The sequence below is a fragment of the Lichenostomus cassidix genome, unplaced genomic scaffold (genome assembly GCF_008360975.1).
Source record: "Lichenostomus cassidix isolate B80296 unplaced genomic scaffold, HeHo_3.0 HiC_scaffold_44, whole genome shotgun sequence".
Taxonomy (NCBI): Eukaryota; Metazoa; Chordata; class Aves; order Passeriformes; family Meliphagidae; genus Lichenostomus; species Lichenostomus cassidix.
Window position 1 is genome coordinate 626,044 of NW_028148053.1, and position 19,719 is coordinate 645,762.

Genomic DNA, 19,719 nt, shown 5'->3' on the forward strand with positions numbered 1-19,719 from the left:
TTTGCCCCAACGTTCCCTTTGGAAAATGCTCTGATCCACAGGGCTCCATGTGAAGGCTGATGTGACCCTGAGTGCCTTCCACAGGAATTCCAGCCAGGAGCCTGGAGCACCTCAAGGACTGGGAGCTGGCAGCTCTGCAGCCGAAGGGGAAAGGACCCCACCAAGCCTTGTTACCCACAGACACCGCAGTGAAGCTGAACAGCAAAGGACCTTGGGGCATTATTGTGGAATTGAAAAGGAGCCAGCTCCATGGACAATGGAATTATTGTTCCTAACCCAAATGAGACTGAGGAAAAAGTCACTTGTCACTAAAGAACTACTTATGCCTATAAGATGTATCTTGATAGTCAACCAGAATCTTTGTTTGCCAGAAACACCTCTGGAGTTTCACCAAGGGATTAGTCATAAGAATTCCTATGAAAATGTAAAGATCAAGGTAGCTAAAATACTCAGTGTAACTAATTGCTGGATTTGTTCTCAATCAATGTTGGGAGGAACAGGATTCCCTTGCAGGGCCCATCCTGTGGGGTGGCAGAACTCTCTCAATGGGCTCTGACTTGTAACGGAGACAGTGAAGGGACAGTTAGAGAAAACTATACTGTGGAACAAAAGAATACAGTGATCAGTTTTACAGGATTCAGTAAGATTTCCCTTCAGGAGAAACCTACCCTGTTATAGTTAGAGGCCAAAATATGAAAGGATTTATATGGTTTAGCATTACTGAAAATGTCAATAGAGCTTGGGGTGCTGGAGCTGCTCAGGGTCAGTGTTACACCACTCTCAGCTGCAGTGCCACCCTTTTGGGTACTTTGGCAACAACCACAGGGAAGAGGTGGGGCCAAGAGAAGATTTTGCACCCAAAGAGTGCCTTTGATTTCAGAAAGCCAAAGATTCTGGTTCACCCTGTGCCCTTTGTGTGCTGCCTCATCCTATGAAGTTTACATTAAGGAGCTAAATTGATTATTAGAAGAAGTAGCAAATGATGCTATTAAAATACCGAATAGCACATCCTAGGTGCCCCAAGAAACACAAATGGGAGCTCTACAGAACCACATGGCCTTGGATTATCTGCTTTCTGCCCAGGGAGGAACCTGTGCTATTCTAGGACAGGAATGTGGCACTTGTATCAGTGATGGGTTTGGAGTCCAACAGTCAGGAATGACCTCAATAGAAAGAACAGTAGAAGAGTGGCAGAAAGAAGAAAATTCTCCCTGGTGGGATTGGCTTCATGGCTGCCAAATTGGAGGCTGCTGTGAAATGCATTTGTGGCAGTGACTGTAATCATTGCAGTGTGTGCACTTGGTGTGTTATGATTCCATGTTAGAGTTGTTGTGACAGTTTTTCCTGGAAAATAGAGAATTCAGATTTGTCTAAAAAGAGAGAGAGTCTCAAGAAAAAAGGAAGACTTGATAGATAACATAGAGAATAGCAACTAATGAGGCATGTTTTTTAAAAGGATTGCCAATTATAGCTCTGAGTAATGAACCTAAAGAGCATTTAATTGGAGAGCGAGGGGCTATGCCTTTATGCCTAATACCTAAATCTAAGGTTATATTATTGAAAGAATTGTTATGAAGGTTGTAGTTTATCTACAATGGACTTATTGAACTACCAAGGCCTGAACAACAGGCCCTGAGCCAAAGGTGATCTCTAGATGAACCTTCCAACCAAAGTTTATATTTGTATCTGCTAATTAACAAAATATTATTGCCAAAATGATCATTTTAGCTGTTCATTGTGAAACCTGGTTTTACCTTTCAGTATTTAGAAACCAGACAAGGCCAAATCTGGCTTTCTTTGGGGGTGTATGGTCAAAGTCAGCTCCCTTGGTTCCTCCTTGAGCCCTGGCCAGGCTTTGGGAGAAACCAAACAGCAGAATGAATCCAGCTGTTCCTGCACTGGAAGTGCTGTCAGTTTGTTTGTTCAGCACTCTCCAAGCTGGGCCCTCTCCCAGCGAGGTTGGAGCCTCACCTGTGGCTGGACACAGCTGCAGGAATTCCCAGTGTCCAGAGTGGCTCTGCAGTCCTTGGCTGTGACAGCTTCCCCAGCTGATGTGTGGGGCTGGGTGATGGTAAAGTCTGAGGGTAACTGGTGATGGATCTTTCTAAATCAGTATAGGCACTCTTTTGTGGTGATGATTGGGTGCATTGTTGATGAGCTTCTACTTTTGTGATAATTTGCTAATGATCATGTGCTTTGCTGAGCTTCTCCTTTTGTAATTCTTTGCACTTTTGCATTATATAAATTATGCCAATTATATAAATTATGCCAATCCTTCAGTTGGTGTCTGTGTCTTTGGTGCTGACCCTGACCACCAGCAAAACAGGATCCCCTCCTGCCCAAGTGTTCCCTGGGAAGACAAAAACCATCACTCCAAATGTCCCCTCTTCCTCTTTTTCCCCCCACTTTATACACTGAGCGTGATGTCCTGTGGTCTGGGATATCCCCAGGGTCAGTTGGGTCACCTGTCCCCCTGTGTCCCCTCCCAACCTCCCCCACACCCCCAGCCCCTCCCCAGCGTGGCCAGACGAGGGGCAGGAAAGGCCTTGGCTCTGTGCAAGCTCAGTGAGAACAAAACCATCTGTGTGTGATCAACCCTGTGCTCAGCACAGCCCCAAAGCACAGCCCCAAGGAAGCCCTGGGAAGGAAATTCCCTCTGCCCCACCCAAAGCAGCACCCCATGGCCATCCAGCATCACCACGGCTCCACAGGCTGCTTTCTGACCGTGACAATCCCCATCCCAGCAGGGCAAAGGTTGTTTGCCATGGACCCAACCTCAGCAAAGTGTCTCCTGCAGGTTGTCCTGGCTTTGGAGAGTAGGAAGGGGGCTCTGTGCTGGTTGCCATGGCAACCTCTGGACCAATGATGCCCTATGGTGGTTGCCATGGCACCCGAGCCTAGCAGTGTCTCAGTGCAAGTGACCCTGGCATCAGTCCCTCCAAGGGGTTTCCATGGCAACTGCCATGACAGGTGACCCAGGTGTGGTGTCCCAGTGATTGCTGCCATGGAAACAGTCCCAGCACTGACCCTTTCTGTCAGGCTGACCTGGCCTTTGGCCCTGGCACTGGGCTTTGCTGCTGGTTCCGTGGCGCCTGCCCAGCCAGCGCGGCACAGGGCAGGTGGCCATGGCACAAACCCCAGCCATGGATCCCCTGTGGCTCTGGGCAGTGACACCAGCCCCGAGCAATGGGCTGCTACCGTGAGGTCAGTGAAGTGGCCATGGCAACAGCCCCTTGCAGTGGCCCAGTGCAGGTTGGCATGAGAATCCAGCATCACAGCTGGCCCAGGGCAGGGCTGCAGTGCCCTTCCCAGCAGCCTGTCTGCACACAAGCACTTCCAGGGCTCTCTGCATTTCCCTTCCCCTCACTCTTGGCTCACTCACACACCTCTCAACAATCCCCTTGGTGCTTTGAGCCACAAGGAGTTCAAAGCTTGTCTGCCCTTCAGCAGTTGGTCTAATTCTGCCTTCACTGAACCCTGGATTAGGGTTTATTGCAGAACTTCCTGTGTGTCTAAAACATTCCTTGCATGGTTCTTCCTCGGGGAAGGGGAACTTCCTTGGTGGCAGCTTGGGCTTGGCACACACTGGAGGAGGGTGTCTGATTTCAGTGGGGAAACTCAGGAGCTTGAGATTGCTTCAAGAAATAAAGTATGAAAACCCCTCTTTGCTTGAGTGCAGCCAGTTGTGCAAGCAAAGCAGGTCCCAGGTGAGTGAGAAAAGACAGGATGGGGTTGGGAATATGGAGCAAGATTGTCCACACTGTGTCAGGCCTCAAGGCACAGCTTCTCTGACCAGGCCACACCTCCTTAGGACAGACCCTGGATCAATGTCAACCACAGAATCCTGCAATCACCTCTTCTCTAAAGAAAACAGCAATAAAACACAACTTTAAAATAGGACTGCATCTTTCTTAGAAGCTCTTTGAAATATTTCTCCATAACAGTAGTAGGAAACCTTCCTAATGAACTGCAGTGGAGTAGAGGGAAATCAAGGCAGAGCCATGGTTTGTTAGGACTTGCTTGATCCTAATGAGCCCCATGGTGCATTTGGAGCTCAGCCCTTGAACCTTTGGTCATGAGAGGAGATTGCACAGAACTTTCCATCAGTCAGAGGAAAAACTCAAAGTGTCTCGATGCATTCATGGCTCCCACTGAGGTCCATCCCCAACACAGGCTCCTTGTGGACTCCTTGGAGGAGAGAATTGGAGGCCAGGATTGCACAAAGCTCTCAGAGACTCCAAGGGAAAGAAAAACCCAAAGCCCTTTGCAAAACCTGCAGTCCCTGGGAGCATGAAGGAGCCCCCAGGGCCATTCCTGACAAAGGCTCCCCAGGGACTCCTTCCAGCAGATCCCTGAGGCCAGGAGTGCAGGGAGGAAAAGGCTCTGTGCAGGCAGCTCAGGTGCTGAGCACAGCCTGGGCTGGGTGGAGGCAGCAGAAAGGCCAAGGCCTGAGCCCCAGCCCTGGGGAAGGCAGATCCTGTCCCTCCTGCCTTGCTCAGGGCTCTGCTGGGGCACTGGGATGTGGGGTGGGGATGCTGAGGGCAGGACAAGGGGGTGACAGTGCCCAGCCCTGCTGGGGCTGTGCCAGGAGGCCCCAGGGCCTCAGGACAAGGTGTCTCCTCACAGCCCTTGGTGCCAAAGTAGAGCAAATTGATTACACCATCCAATTGCAATTGGATAAAATATGTAACAAAATCTCCTTGACCTGGGGCCAAGCCTTGCCTGCTGCTCTACTTCAAAGCAGAACTCAGCTGTGGGGCACCAGCAAAATCAGCCCCCATGAGCTGCTTCATGGTCGACCCTACCAAGTACCACATTGCAGGAAACAAACCTGTAAAAGGAGGGGTTGATTTGAATAATTACCTCATTTCTCTTTGTAAAACTTTACAGGATTTGCAGCGAGCAGTGGAGGTCTCCAGACCGAGGGGGTTTGACACACCAGGGCACGAGTTCCAACCAGGAGATTGGGTCTGCTTGAAAGACTGGGGAGCTGCTCCACTCCAGCCAAAGTGGAAGGGACCTTTCCAAGTTCTATTGACAACTTTTTACAATGCACAGCTCAAGATGGTACCTCCTGGAGATCTTAAGAAATCTTGACCAAACTTACTTCATGGGTAAGTTCATACCCAGCTTCATACCCAGCTAAACTTAGTTAAAACGTCTGTTTATAATCCTCACCATAATAACTGTTGTGTGGTTTTAGTTTGCACCGTGATTGGGTGTTGTAGCTGTTGTAATGCCTTAGGCTAGAAAAGGAAATATAGATCTAGAGAGCAGTTCCCATCAGGAACTTAGTCTCAAGAAAAGGGGGAACTTGATAAGGACAGGAGAATAGAACAGAAGAGCATTTTACTCACCTGAAAAGGACAGTGGAACACAACAACATTTACTCTTATCAAGGACAGTAGAACAGAACAGCAAATAAATAAATAAAGTAATACATATACACAAAGTAAGCAGGGATAGATCATGAATATGTAATCAGTGTGTGTGATAAAAACTCTGTTCACCTGATGCTGGGAGCACTTGATTTGAGGAAATGACCTCTGAGTGACCAGCGCTGTAATAAAGAATGGCTGCTTTCTAATACTCAAGCTGTGTAAGTTTGTCTGGCTGATTTCAGGATCAGTTCCAAAGGCCCCCATAGTGTCACAATGGTCTCCTTGGTTCCATCAGGTTGCATCATGTCACAAAGCTCCCTTGGGTCCATGGAGCCACAAAGTGCCACAATGGCCACTTGGTTCCATGGGGTTCCACAGTGTCACAATGGTCCCCTTGATTCCATGAGGCCCCACAGGATCACCCTAGGGCAGGAGGCCAGGAGGGATTCATTCCCCACACCCTGAAGCTCCCTGGCCCAGCTGGCACCAACACCTTCTCCCAAGCCAGAGCTCCCAGTGTGCTGTGCCACACTGCAGCTCCCTGCAAACCACAGCAGCTTTGAGGCCAAAACACAAGTCACAGACAGTTTTCTACTCTTTATGTCTATATTTGACCAGGAAATGTCCCATTGTGGTCCCAAATATGTCCCTTTGCTGTAGTCACTGCAATACTGGGAACATACACAGAGCTCTGAGTGAGAGAAATGGCCAGTGCTGCACCTCTGCTGTGACTCATGGATGGTGGGAATTGCTCTGTGGGGGTGGCTGGAATGATGGGAAAAGGACAATTGGCAGCACAGAGGGAAACACATCAGGGCTGCTGGGCTGGGGCAAGACATTGCTGCCTGGGTAGGGAAGGTGGCTGTGAAAGTCCCTCCTGTGGATGCTCCTGTGCCCAAAGTTGGGCACTGAAGAGCATCACAACAACAGACAGGGGCATTGGGCTGCCAGGATTAAAGTGTCTCAGGTGCGTCTGGAGTGGCCACACAAGGGTGAGATATTTCTGGCTCAATGGGTTTGTGGTGCCTCAGGTAATCAGGGAAGAGATGCAACCTTCTGATGGGCTCATGACTGAGGGGTGGATTTTACCATGGACAGCATCTCCAGGTTATCCATGACTGTGGAACATGTGCTGGGATCAAGCAGGAAACGCCCCTGTGGTGTTGGGGACGATGGTGGAAATACCACTCTGGGGGAGCTTGGCAGATCAATGACATCACAGTGCCACAGAGCCACCAGGGCAAGCACTACTGCTGACAGTGCTGGGAACAGCCCCAGGATGGATGGAGACACACCCTGTGCCTCACAGCACTGCCCAGAACACCACCCTGGGCCTGGAAAAGCAAGTCCTGTGGGGACAGAGTCCCCAGAAAGCATTGAGTCAGACAATGGGACTCATTTCCAGAACAGCCTCAGGGACACCTGGGCCAGAGAGCACAGGATTGAGTGAGTGTTTCATATTCCCTGTCAGGCACCAGCCTGGGAAAGCTGAACAGTGCAAGGGAAAGCTAAAAACCACCTTGAAAGCAATGGGTGGTGAGATCTTCAAACTTTGGGAGCTGAATTTAGCCAAGGCCACTGATCAGTGAACACCTGAGGCTCCACCAGCTGAGCGGGCCCTGCCCAATCCAATCCAGTTCAATCCAATCCAATCCAATCCAATCCAATCCAATCCTCCATAAACCACAGAAGGGGGATAAAGTGCCCGTGGTGCCTAGGATACATGTGTTGGGGAAAAGAGTTTGGATCTGCCCTGGTTCAAGAAAGGCAAACCCATCCCTGGGATTGTTTTTACTTGAAGACCTAACAGAGTCAACTTCTGCAGGAAGTTTTCTGCTCTCACTGGAACCTGGGGACACTTTCTCAGTCATGTCCCTCAGTGGAACTCATTAACACTACAAGATACTTCAGGGTTTCAATCTCACTTCGAGTTCTTGAGAAGTTTTTTGCACACACCCTGAGGGACTGAGTCTGATGCAAACAGCACCAAAGCCCCACGAGGGTCATTCAAGTCCCTGTGCTGTTGCTGTGCTGCTGAGCTGGGCTGGGCTCCTGGCACAGAGGAGCTCCTGGCAAGCGGCAGCGCTGCAGAGAGACAGCTCTGCCCAGGAGCAGCTCCTGTGCACAGCCCAGCAGGGCTGGGGCACTGCCAGGCCATCTCAGGGACACCAGCAGGGCACACCCAGAGCTCACAGGTGCTCAGCATTGGCAGGGGCTGTGCCATGGCCCAGAGGGGCTGTGTCATAGCCATGGGCACCTCTGGGGCTGTGTCAGAGAGCCACAGAGCAGCTGTGATGTCAGAAAGGAGCTGTGTGACATCACAGAGTGGGTTGTGTGCGGTCACACATTGGGCTATGACATCACAGAGTGTTATGTGAGATCATGGAGCAGCTATGGCATCAGAGAGGGGACTGTGTGACATCGCAGAGCTCACTGTGACACCACAGTGTGGCTGTATGACATCCCGGCTGTGAGGTCACAGAGGGCTGTGACATCATAGACTGGGCTGTGAAATCACTGGTTGGTTGTGTGACATGATAGGGCAGGATGTAATGTCCCATGGTGGTGATGTGACATCATGAAGCAGGCTGTGCCACAGAGTGGGCTGTGACATCACAAAGAGGGCTGTGCGGTTGCAGAGCAGACTCTGCCATCATAGAGGATGGCTCTGTCTGACATCAGAGAGCAGGCTGTGACATCACAGTGTGGCTTTGTAACATCACAGAGTTGTCTGTGACATCAAGGAACAGGCTGTGTGATGTCACAGAGAAGGCTGTGACGTTACAGACTGGGTTGTGACGTCACAGGGTTGTTGGGTGACATCCCAGAGGGGTTGTGACATCCCAGAGCAAGCTGTGACATCACAGAATGGTGGTGTGACACCCGAGGGCAGGTTGTGTGACATTGCAGCATCAACTGGGACATCATAGAGAGGGCTGTGACATTCCAGAGTGGATGTGTGACATCACAAGAGGTCTGTGGGAGGTCACTGGGGGCTGTGTGAGGTCCCTGGGGAGGTCACTCCGCTCTAGCCCCCCCCCAAAGTTCCCCCAGACAACTCCAATGCTGCTCGTGCACAGCAGGGTCCCCTGTCCCCCCCAGGTTCCCCCCTGCCCCCCAGTGCCACAGCCTCCCCACAGGATGTTCCACCAGATCAACCCCCAGAGCCTGACATGGGGACAGGGGGGACAGGGCCCTGGGGAGTGGGACAGGGAGACAGGGACCCTCTGGCAGCATCCCCGTGTCCCCCAGGAGGAGAGCCTGGCTCAGGGCTGCTTCACCCTCTTACAAATGAGGGCTTGAGAGCACTTAAAAAATCCCCAGCAAGGCATCAGCAAAAACCAGATTTAATGTCAAGCGACAGCACAACAAAGTTCCTTGGCAAGAGTCACTCTGCTCCTGACTGGACAGTTCAGGCACACCAGGGGAAAAAAGCAACAACAAAACCAAGCAAATCCAGGCAATCAAACCAGAAATTAACTGAGAACTGTCCTTGTGTGTGTGTGTGTGTTTGTGTGTGTTTGTGTGTGTGTGTGACAGACAAAAGGACAGTGAGGGCAAGGATAAAAGGAATATGGCCTAAAAGCTTAACAGCCCTCAAAGTTAACAGAACTTAACTTCTACCTTAACCTTGACTTATACCTTAAACTTAACAACTTAGCAGAAGAAAAACCCTCAGCAGCATTTCACTTAGCTCATACCTGAGGACTGAACCTTACTTACAGGCCTAACTCACTCAGATATCCAAGGCACTTCAACACCTCCCAGAGCAGCATTTCTCCCCCATTTGCAGAGCACAGGCACACGTGTGTGCACACAGACAGAAAGAGGCAGTGCCAGGCAGCTGTCAGAAATTGCCCTGGAGGCCAGGGAAATGCTCACTGCGGATGCTTTTGCATCTCCCCAGCAGGCGAAGGGTTGAGCCTCGAGCAGTGGGGGGATCGGCCCAGGGTCCCTCGTTGTTCGGGGATGCCCCGAGTGCAGCAAACGGGAGAGTTCCCGGCTCGGAGAGGCCCCACTCAGAGGGAGCTCACTTCTCCAGGAGAGCTCCAAGGGGCTCATTTTGGAGCCCTGTTCATAGGGCCCCAAGAGATGGGCTTTAGTCACAGCAATGTTTCATCCTGGCTGCACTTGGCATCAACAGCTTTCTTTGACACTGTGAGAACGGGGATGTTGTGCCATTGAGGGGAGAAAAACAGTTCCCAAGGCTGCTCCTAAAGCAACCAGGAGCTGGTTGGACAGCAGCAGTGGCTGGGAGCAGACAGTGTTTGTGATCAGCTGCAGAGGAGCTGAGCCCAGGGGCTGTTGGCCAAGGCTGAGGCCTAACGAGCATTTCTCAGATCGCAGGGCAGCCTGAGAAAGAGAGGGAGGAATGCACCACCCCAGGGCCCCATGGAATTGAGGAGACCATGGTGACACTGTGGGGCCTTGTGGGACCGAGGGACCATTGTGACACTGCTGAGCCTCATGCAATGATGGAGACCACTGTGACATTGCAGGGCCTCATGGAAGCAAGGGGACCATAGTGACTGTGTGTGGCTCCATGGAACCAAGGGACCATTGTGACACTGCAGGGCTTGTGGAACCAAGAGGCAATTTGACACTGCTGGGCCTCATGGAATCAAGGGGCCATTGTGACCCTACAGGACCTCATCAAACCAAGAGGCCACTGGGACCCTGCGGGGCCTTATAGAACCAAGAGTCCATTGTGACACTGCGGAGCCACAGGAGACCTTTGTGACACTGTGAGACCCCGTGGAGCCAAAGGTCCATTGTGACATTGCAAGGCCTCATGGAACCATGGAGAGAATATTAAGAAATGTCACAGCCTCGTGGAACCAAGGGGACATTGTGACAGTGCAGGGCTGCATGGAACCAAAGCTCCATGGTGACAGAGAATGGCCTCATGGAATCAATGGTTCATTGCGACATTGTGGAACCAAAGAAGACTTTTGTGACACCACGAACCACCATGGATGCAAGGGGCCATTGTGACATTACAGGGCCCCATAAAACCAAGGGAACATGGCACAGGTCTGGCTGGTTTGGCCTCCCAGGGGCCACCTGACTGCTTCAGCCAACCTTGACATGTTAAGAGTCTCTTCTCATCTGCCACCGAAACACTGGGGCTCTCTGCTTTCCTTCCTGAGGAAAAGAACTGTCCTTCTCCTCCAGGCACCCATGGCCAGAATTGGGATTTTGCCACCACATTTCCTTCTATCCAGGGATTGTTCCCATAGGAATATTGTCTTCTACTCAGAGTCCATAAACAACTGTAATTCTTTTCAAAGGTCTAATTGAAAGTGTGGTTTGGGGCCTTACACCTGCAATCACCATTGCACAGCCCACATCCCACTGCTCCCAGGAGAGCCACAAGCATCCTGTGAGGCCACAGAGCCCCATTCCCAGGCCATGGGAGTCAGGGCTTGGCTGTCCTGCTTGGCACAGCCCAGGCAGGGCTTTCACAGCCACATTCCACAGTTCATTTCCCATCTGGACCTGGTGGTGCCTCTGTGTTCTGCTTTCCCAGCCCCAGGGATGCTCTCCTTGTCTGCTCATTCCCCCCACTGTCCCTTGGCAGGTATGGCCTCAGTGGGGGCTGCTGACATCCTCACCAACCTGGAGGTTGCTGCTGAATTTTACTTCTCCAGAGGCTTGTTCAGCCTTCAGATCTTCAGGAATTCAGCCCTCCAGTACTCATTAACATTCAAAACAGCTTAACAAGTCAAGCTTTTGGGAACAATCTGATTTAAGTTTTGAAACCTCTGTGATTTCAGAAGTGTATTCAAACCTGGGCTGAGCAGCCAGGGCTGGCAACAGCTGGGGACAGAGGCTGCGGCTGACAAATGTCCTGGGCTCCCTCCCTGCTCTGTCTGTGCCACCAAGGGCACAGAGCAGCCTCCTCTCTTGGCCACTAGCCTGTTTTCCAGCCCTTCCCCAGGCCCTGGCTCTGCCTCACAAGCCCTGGGTTCAGTCCTGCCCCTGCACGCTCACACAGGCTGAGATGGACACTGATGGGTTTCTCTCCCAGCTTCTCTCAGCCCAGCCCAGCTCCCTCCAAGCTCTCCCAGCTGCCCTGAGCTCTCTACAGCACCAAGGGGCTCTCCCCAGCACAGCCCAGCCAGCTCTGGCCCCACAGCCCTGCTCAGGCCAGGCTGCTCCGGGCAGTGGCCCCACGGCCTCAGCCCCTCTTGATTTAGGAGGGGCTAGAATTTATTTATTTAGGAGAACTAGAAGCTGGAAGATAATTATTTTTTTGAACTGATTTAGAAGGCCAGAGCTTGGATAATGATTTTCTAAGATTTGCTTGCTGAAGACAATGTATTATTCAATTAATGATTTTGTGCCTACCTAGTATTGGGGAGGATATTGAGAAGAAAGCCAAATAACTGAGAAAAACTACTGAGTATGACCAAACATCCTGCTCTCAGGCCCCAGGACTGGTACAAGTTAGTTCTAAGACTTGGACTTGGACCAAGAACCAAGGGAGCATGTGCAAGGGAACAGGGTGAAGAGTTCATCCTGAGGAAGACTACTAACTTCATCTTCGGGTCCCTCGCCCACAATTAATCTGTGACACTGTGCTTGCGTGAACATATTTAAATGAACTTTGAACTCATTATAATACTAATCGGGGATAGGTAATGAATATGTATAGGGGCATTGTGTAACTTTCTGCACATGTAACCTGTAACCTAATATAAACCTAGTGAAGGGCTGCTGACGGGGTGCATGCCTTTGGAGGGGCTACCCCCCATGCACCCCAGCTGGAATAAACACATACCTACTTCATAACTATTTGAGTTGTGGAGTCAATCCGCACCTCACAAGGCTGTCATGGAAACTTGGAAGTGACTACAGCTTAATCCCACTGCAAGAAGGAAGGGAGTCTTCCCAGTGAGCTGCCATCCAGTCACTATTAACAATGGGTGGGATTTAAAAGTAGAACACTAATAAAAAATTCAAACATATAATAGGAACAATATTAACAAGAAATTAATCCCCAAATCCCAACACACAGCACCACAACAAAAGGATGAACCTCCTTTTTCTTTATTGTCTCAAGGCTCATGAGAAATAATCCTTTTATATAATGCCCAAAAACCCACTCACAAAGAAGTTCCCCCTCCCTTCATGACCTCCAACCTTTAACTGTCTCCTTCCAGACTCTGCCCCACACTCCCAACCCCCACCCAAACCCTTTGCACCCCTCATAGACATCAAGACCCTCTTCCCAAGCCCTTTTCCACCATTCCACCCCTCCAATTCCCATCCCACCCATCCTGCCCCACCCAATGCCCAACTCACCCCCCCGAAACTGCATCCCACTTTGCCCAATCCCCTTCCAATGTCATCCCACCCTGAGGGGCTGTGGAATTGAGTCATTTTGGGCAGCGATTGACCCACTTTGGTGTACGACTGAATACATTCCAGTGGAATCGAGTGGTTTTGAGGTACTGCATGAACCCTCTTGGCTTTTCAAATACAAAATGGTGAAAGAAACTGTACCAAATACCCCTGAAGCACCAAATCATCCAGAATAGCTCCCAAACACAAAACACCCCTCCCAAATAGCAGTAAAACCATGAGGCTTTAGGTAATAAGGCTGGAGCAGAAGACAAAGCCCTTCCTGCAGTCAGGGCTTGTGCAGGGCTTCTCTTACTGGTGGCTCCGTTGGTGTTTGGTCAAGCTAGAGCTCTGGGTGAAGCTCTTCCCACACTCAGGACACTCATAGGGTCTCTCCCCAGTGTGGATGCGCCGGTGCCTGATGAGTGTGGAGTTGTGCTTGAAGCCCTTTCTGCAGTCAGGGCAGCGGAAAGGCCTCTCCTCTGTGTGAATGCGCTCATGGAGGAGGAGACTGGATGAGGTCTGAAACCTCTTCCCACATGTGGGACACTTGTAGGGCCTCTGCCCAGTGTGGATCCTCTGGTGGACGATCAGGTTAGAGCTCGTGCTGAAGCTCTTCCCACATTCCCCACACTCATAGGGCCTCTCCCCAGTATGGATCCTCTGGTGGACAATCAGGCTGGAGCTCTGACTGAATCTCTTCCCACATTCCCCACACTCATAGGGCTGTTCCCCAGTGTGGATCCTCTGGTGGATGATCAGGTGGGATCTCTGGATGAAACTCATCCTACATTCCCCACACTCATAAGGCCTCTCCCCAGTGTGGATCCTCTGGTGGCGGATCAGGTTAGAGCTTCTCCTGAAGCTCTTCCCACATTCCAAGCACTTGTAGGTCTTCTCCCTGGTGTGAAGCTGCTCATGGGCTACCTGCTCATAGCTCTGGCTTGACTGCTGGCCAATTTCCTGGCACAGGGTGGGTCTTTGCTCCTCACAGCACCCTGGGTTCGCTTTGGAGTCTCTCCTCGTGTGGGATCTCCAGGGCTTTTCCTCCCCATTGGACTCCTGCACCATGGAGTCGTTCCAATCGGCCTCTTCCATGAGATTCTTCAGGGAGGATTTATCCTCTATGGTGTCCATTCCCAGCTCATTGCCTGGGGGAGGAAACACAACAGAGGATTTAGGATTTTCCTCCATGCCAGAGGGAAGGGGAAGGAGATTCCCCCAACCCATTCTTGGCATGATGATGTCAGCAGCAGGGTTGACCTGCAGCCAGAAGTGATGCTGGACTGGGAGATGGAGGAGAAGAGAGGGAGAAAGGAGCAGTGACTTCCTTCTCACCTGCCTGGCTCTCCTGGGGCATCTTCCTCTTCCTCACAGCCTTCCCCTCCATCCAGCCAAGGTTTGGCAATGGGAAATCCTGGTTTGGGGGGAAAAAACAAGGTGTGAGCACATTGGATTTGAAGGTCCCCCTGCTCAAGTCCAACTCCTTGCATCCCCCTGCCCATCGCTTGGGCTGTGCCTGCAGCCACCACCAGGACACCCAGAAACACCTCCCAGGGACACCCCAACATCCCCCAAGGGATGTTTGTTGTGCAGCTTGGAAGTCCTTCATACTCCAAACAACCCACCCAAAAGCACTGTGCTCATTTAAAAGTAAATTAGCAGGAGAAATGAACCCCACTCAACTGACCCAACAGACGTTGAGGCTCAGAGTTACAACTCATTGAAGAGATTACAATAAATACGATAGAGAGAAAACCGTGTTTAACTCACAAAGACTGAGTACAACCTGGCTCCCTGTTGGTCAGAGCAATGGTCGAGATCCTACCAAGTGGTGGTCACAGTCCTGTTGAAGTTGTAGTCCTGTAGAAGTTCTACTCCACCTCTGGTCCCGTTGAATGGAAGTGGTGTCCCAAGGCCTCAGAGCCAGATTTTATATGCTCAGGTTCAGGTGGGAATGCTCTGTACCTCCCTATGGGCAGGGAGTTTCACAATGGAATGATGTTATCCTGTGAGTCATGGGATATCTGGGGAGTCCTTGATGGTCTCAGTCGTTGTTGCTGCCCATTGTGCTGGTGCCATTGAGTTCACGATGGCCCATTAGCAGAGATGAGCCCTCAGGCTGGGTGGGACTGTGCTGGTGCTTCCCTGGAGGGAGTTATCTCAGCTGAGTTGTTGGTGTGAAGAAAAGGAAACAATGTCCTGCCTCACAGGGTTTGCCTCCCCTTCCTTATCTCATTTACCACCCAGCTGGTAGCTTGATGGGTCAGGGTTGCACTGGGCAGCTCTTGCAAACGACCTGTCATCAACAGCTCATCAGAAATGACCTAATGGGAGTAGAATGCCCAGTTTGGTTACACACACAGAGTGCCAAACTGACACCCTGCTCCTGTAACCAGGACAGGTTGGCAGTGAGATATTTGAAACAAACCTCAAAATCTTTTTTAAAAGGCTGCTGAGGTCAGTAAGATGGATCCATGCCACCAGCAAATTTAGAAAGTAAATACTGACATCTCTTTTTCAAAAAATCAGTTACCTCTTATCCAAAGTTACAAAAGAATTTTCACTACACATATAGGTTTTGTCTTTATCTTTCACATTTTATCTAGGTTTTTCCTTTTCTTTTCTTATAAGACAAAAATTAATGTTCATTTCTCCTGGTTCCCATGTGGAGCATCTCCCTTCCCACTGGCCCCTGCAGGGCTGAGGCTTTCCCCTGTTGCTCTGCACAGACTGATGGAGCAGCACTGCAGAACATGGGGACACCCAGAGGAACCAGAAGAGCTGCCTTTGTCCACCTGCAGCTTCAAGGACCAAACTCTGAGCAGACATGGCTGGAAGAGACTGGCAGGCTCCCTGTTTGCTGTGCTGCCCCACTTGTGAGGGGCTCAGCTTTGCGTGAGGCACAGTGAGAACAAGGGGCAGCTCCCTCCCAGCCCTGCAGCCAAGGGACCCCTCTGGCCCCAGGGCTTGGGGCACTGTCAGCACCTGCTGCTTCAGCCACTGCTTCTGCTGGCATTGAGAGCAACAACCAGATTGTGGCTGATCCCGAGGGAGCAACAGCAGGGCCTGGAGCTGATCCCTGAGTCTGGGGCAGGGCTGGACAAATGACCCCACAGCAGCAGCAGCAGGAGGAAATGGAGGTGACTTTGAGCACAGCCCCTGCCACTCTTGCCTCCTGTTTGCAGTGGTGTCACAGCAGCCTGAGGCACCTGGGAGCCCTCAGTGCCAGCAGGGACTTGAGATGGCAGGCCCTGGGCTCCTGGAGGTTGTGCAAGGAACGGAGCTGGGCACTCCCTGTCCATATGGAGCTTACAGATGGAAAAGGCTGCTGTGCCCAGGCAGCTCCAAGGGCAGAGAAATGAGGCTCTCGAGCACTTGATCTGGGCCAGTTCCACAGTCCTGGGCAGCAGCCAGCAGCAGAGGGGGAACAGAGGGCACAGCAAGAGGGACAAAAGCAGTCAAGTGCAGAGACTGGAGAGAGCCACACCTGGCAGAAGGAACAGCTGCTTCCCTGCACTCTTGAAGAAAGCTCTTGGCTGTTTCAGAGCACTGAAAGGCATGAAGGGCAGAGAGGAGGCAACACCAAACAATGCTCCTGTTTTCACAGCCTCCCCTCTCAGTGTCCAGAAGGAATTGGATGAACTGTATTCTTCTCTCTGAGTCATCTCCTTCAGCATGAGCAGCTTAGCACCAGGAGCTAAAGGAGCTGAAGCCTTAGGCCTCAAGAGCTGACCAAGAGGAAACTTTCTGAGCAAATTAATGCTGCTAACATGGACCAGGCTGAATCCAGCAGATAAACTCCTGGAATTACAGAATTCTGTCTGTTGGAAGAGACCTCTGAGCTCATCAAGCCCAGCCATTCACCCAGCACTGTCAGCCCAGCACTAAACCACATCCCTGAAGTGCCAAGGCCTGAACAACAGGCCCTGAGCCAAAGGTGACCTCTCCATCAACCTTCCAACCAAAGAATATCTTTTATCCACTCATTAACAAAATGTTAATGATCATTAGCACTGTGATAGATTTATCTGTCACCAAATCTGCGGGAAAAAATACAAAAACCCTCCAACCACATTTTAATGTTGGAGAGTCAAGGCATTACTTTATTATCTGGCCAGGATGTTGTTCTGGCCTGGATGTACCACAGAAATCATCTCATCCACACATAGCCCGGCTGTGCAGAGAGAATCATTCCAGGAAAAATGGCATTTACTCAATTTCTCAGATATTTTATACTGTAAAAATACATAGGAAAGCATTGGGTCAGTGTTCATTGGTCTAAAGTTGAGCAAACACCCAATATTCAGTCTCTCATTGAATCTGAATCTCTTCGCCTCTGATGCTAATTAGATTCTTCATTCTTCAGTTTTTCTTATCAGTCCTTTTTCCAGGCAAGGATGTTTTTAGCTCTGCTGGAGGTGGCATCTGTGGTAGCCGTTTGTGATAGCCACCATGTCCTGTTGACAACCACAATGTCCTGGCAGATGTTCTGTTAATAGTCTTTATCTTTCTGGTATCTTCGGGGTCACTCCCAATCTGTTGATATGCTGAGTCCACCAGACCTCATCTGGTAGAACAATGCCCTGAAAGAAACCTAAAATTCCTCTTCCCAGGGTAAAGACAAACAAAGTTTTGACTAAAGTTATACAAAATTTTTAACCTGATATATTTTCCAACACAGGGACACTCAGGACAGTATTCCCTGTCCCCACCTGTGCATGGCACCTCCCACACACCAACAGTGCCCTCCTGCCCACAGCATTGCTCTTGAAGCACAGAATTGACTCCACAACTCAGATAGTTATGAAGTAGGTATGTGTTTATTCCAGCTGGGGTGCATGGGGGGTAGCCCCTCCAAAGACATGCACACCCTCAGCGGCACTTCACTAAGTTTATATTAGGTTACAGATTACATATGCATAAAGTTAGACAAAGCCCCTATATATATTCATTACCTATCCCCTCTTCGTATTATAATGAGTTCAAAGTTCATTTAAATATGCTCGCGCAAGCGCAGTGTCTCAGATTAATTGTGGGGAAGGGTCCCGATGATTAATTATGACAGGTGCGCATGCTCCCTTGGTCCTTGGTCCTAGTCCAAGCCTGAGAACCAACTCGTACCGGTCCTGGGGTCCAAGGGTGGGATGCTCGGTTACACTTGGTGCTTTCTCTCAATTACTTGGCTCTCCTCTCTTATCCTCCCCGATACCAGGTAGGCACAAATTCACCAAGAAAATAATAAATGGATCGCAGCTGGCATATCTTAGTAAATCATTATCCAATCTCTGGCTCTCTAAATCAGTTTAAAAATATTATTATTACTATTATCCAGCCTCTAGCTCTTTTACATTAGTAATTTCTATTTTACCCTAAATCACTCTGCTCAGCTCCCTCTCCTTCCCTGATCATCTCCCTGTGCTGCACATGTTCCTCCTGAGAGGAGCCTTGTCCCTGTCAGCGCTCACAGAGCCCATCCCACCCTCTGTGCACTCGCCCAGCCCTACAGAAACCTGCCTGTCTGCAGGGCCCTGCCTGGGGGAGGCTCTGTGTGCAGGTGGGCAAGGGCAGCTGGCAAGAGCCCTGCTGGGCCCTGCAAAGGTGCTGCTGCTGCTGTCCATGGGCTGAGCAGTGGCTGAAGGCCCTTGAGGAGGCTCCCAGCAGAAACACTGAGCACCCAAAGGTACAGAGCAGGAGTTGCACTAAATGCTCAAACATTTCTCCTTTTCTACTTCTCTCATTCCCCAACTTCCCCATCCTGCTCCAAGTAGGAAATTGAAGCAGTCTCAGGAAAGCTCCTTATCTTCACAGTAATCCCTGGCTCACCTTCTTTGGGAAGTGTCCTCCAGAGGTGTCCCCAGGCTGACCTGGAGCTCGCAGCAGCCCTGACCCACACAGCACCTCTCAGCAGCAGCACCTGCCCTGCTCAGGGTCGCTCCTTCCCCCACAGCTTCTGGAAGAACTTTCTCCAGCAGAAATTCTGGCCATAACGTCCTTAGAAGCTCAGGGTGTTTCTCCTGCAGCTCCTTGTAGCTTTCCTCTTCCCATGCTGGGTCTCCTGCACCACAGAACTCTGCCAGCTGCAGCTTTACAAACACGAGCTCAAGTTCTGGATGTTCCTGAACGATTTGCTCGAGGTCCTTGGGGGCTGCATCCAATGCATTCTTCTTGTCTTCCCCCTTTGCATGGAGCCAGTGGATCTGCTGGCCCCTGGCCAGGGCCTGGCAGAGCAGGTGGAACCTGGGTCCTGCTGCAGGAGCTGGGGGAGCTCCAGGACTCGCTCTGGCCGCTGGGGCAGCCACAACACAAGCCGTTCCCAGCCAGGAGCCGAGGGCTCCGTGTGGCTCTGCAGGACCTTGTCCCTGGAGCTCGTCTGGATCAGCGCGGGCAGCTGGGCTGCACTTGGCTCCGTTTGTGTCCCTGCTTCCCCTGGGACAGCAGCTGCCCAGCGCCGAGGGGACAGCAATGGCACCGGGGTAGTTTGGGGTGAGGTTCAGTGTCTGTGCCTGGCATAAATCCCAAATCCTTCGCGAAGGAGCAGAGAGTGCTGACAGAGCACAGGATGCTCTGCTGAGCACGGGATGGACCAAGGGTGATGGCAGACAAAGCCAGGAGGGGAATCCCAAAGAACAGGAGGAAGAAGAGCAGGAGGATAAACCGGCAGGAGAGGAGGAGGAGGGATAGAGGAGGATGAAGAGCGGGTGGGGAGGAGGGGTGGAAGAGGGGAAATGGGAAGAAGAGGAGGGATAAAGGGAGAGGAGTGGGAGGAAGAGGAGGGATAGAAGAATGGAAAGTAAAGCATGAGAAGGAATCACCACGTGCGTCTGTTGTTCTCTGTGTCTGCAACCCTTGGCCCGGGAACATCACCCCCCCCCGCGGCATCCCTCAGGTGAGTGGGCAGGGAGAGCTGAGCCAAATATCCTGGGCGGTGCCTGGGGTTCTTTAGGGGAGGTTTGGGGGATTTTTGGACCTTGTAGAACTCCAGTGCCGA

The 19,719-nt window shown here is 51.1% G+C and overlaps 2 protein-coding genes across 2 annotated transcripts in view; one reads left to right on the plus strand and one right to left on the minus strand.

Annotated features, from left to right (window-relative positions):
• The window catches only part of LOC146420171 (uncharacterized), a 482,891-nt gene that overhangs the window by 276,974 nt on the left and 186,198 nt on the right, over nt 1-19,719 (plus strand). The gene's annotated exons all lie outside the window — the stretch shown is intronic.
• Nucleotides 12,821-14,616, minus strand: LOC146420188 (uncharacterized). The gene is made up of 3 exons (XM_085048581.1): nt 14,518-14,616; nt 14,067-14,145; nt 12,821-13,879 (listed from the first exon to the last, which is right to left on the minus strand). The coding sequence occupies exons 2-3, from the start codon at nt 14,116-14,118 to the stop codon at nt 13,041-13,043; spliced, it is 891 nt and encodes a 296-aa protein (XP_084904707.1). The 5' UTR covers nt 14,119-14,145; nt 14,518-14,616; the 3' UTR covers nt 12,821-13,040.

Excerpts from the sequence above, each read along its gene's own strand:
- LOC146420188 (XM_085048581.1), bottom strand. The coding sequence starts at position 14,118 with ATGGAGGGGAAGGCTGTGAGGAAGAGGAAGATGCCCCAGGAGAGCCAG. Across the intron at positions 13,880-14,066 it reads GCCCCAGGAGAGCCAGGCAG|GCAATGAGCTGGGAATGGAC; the intron begins GTGAGAAGGAAG and ends TTCCTCCCCCAG.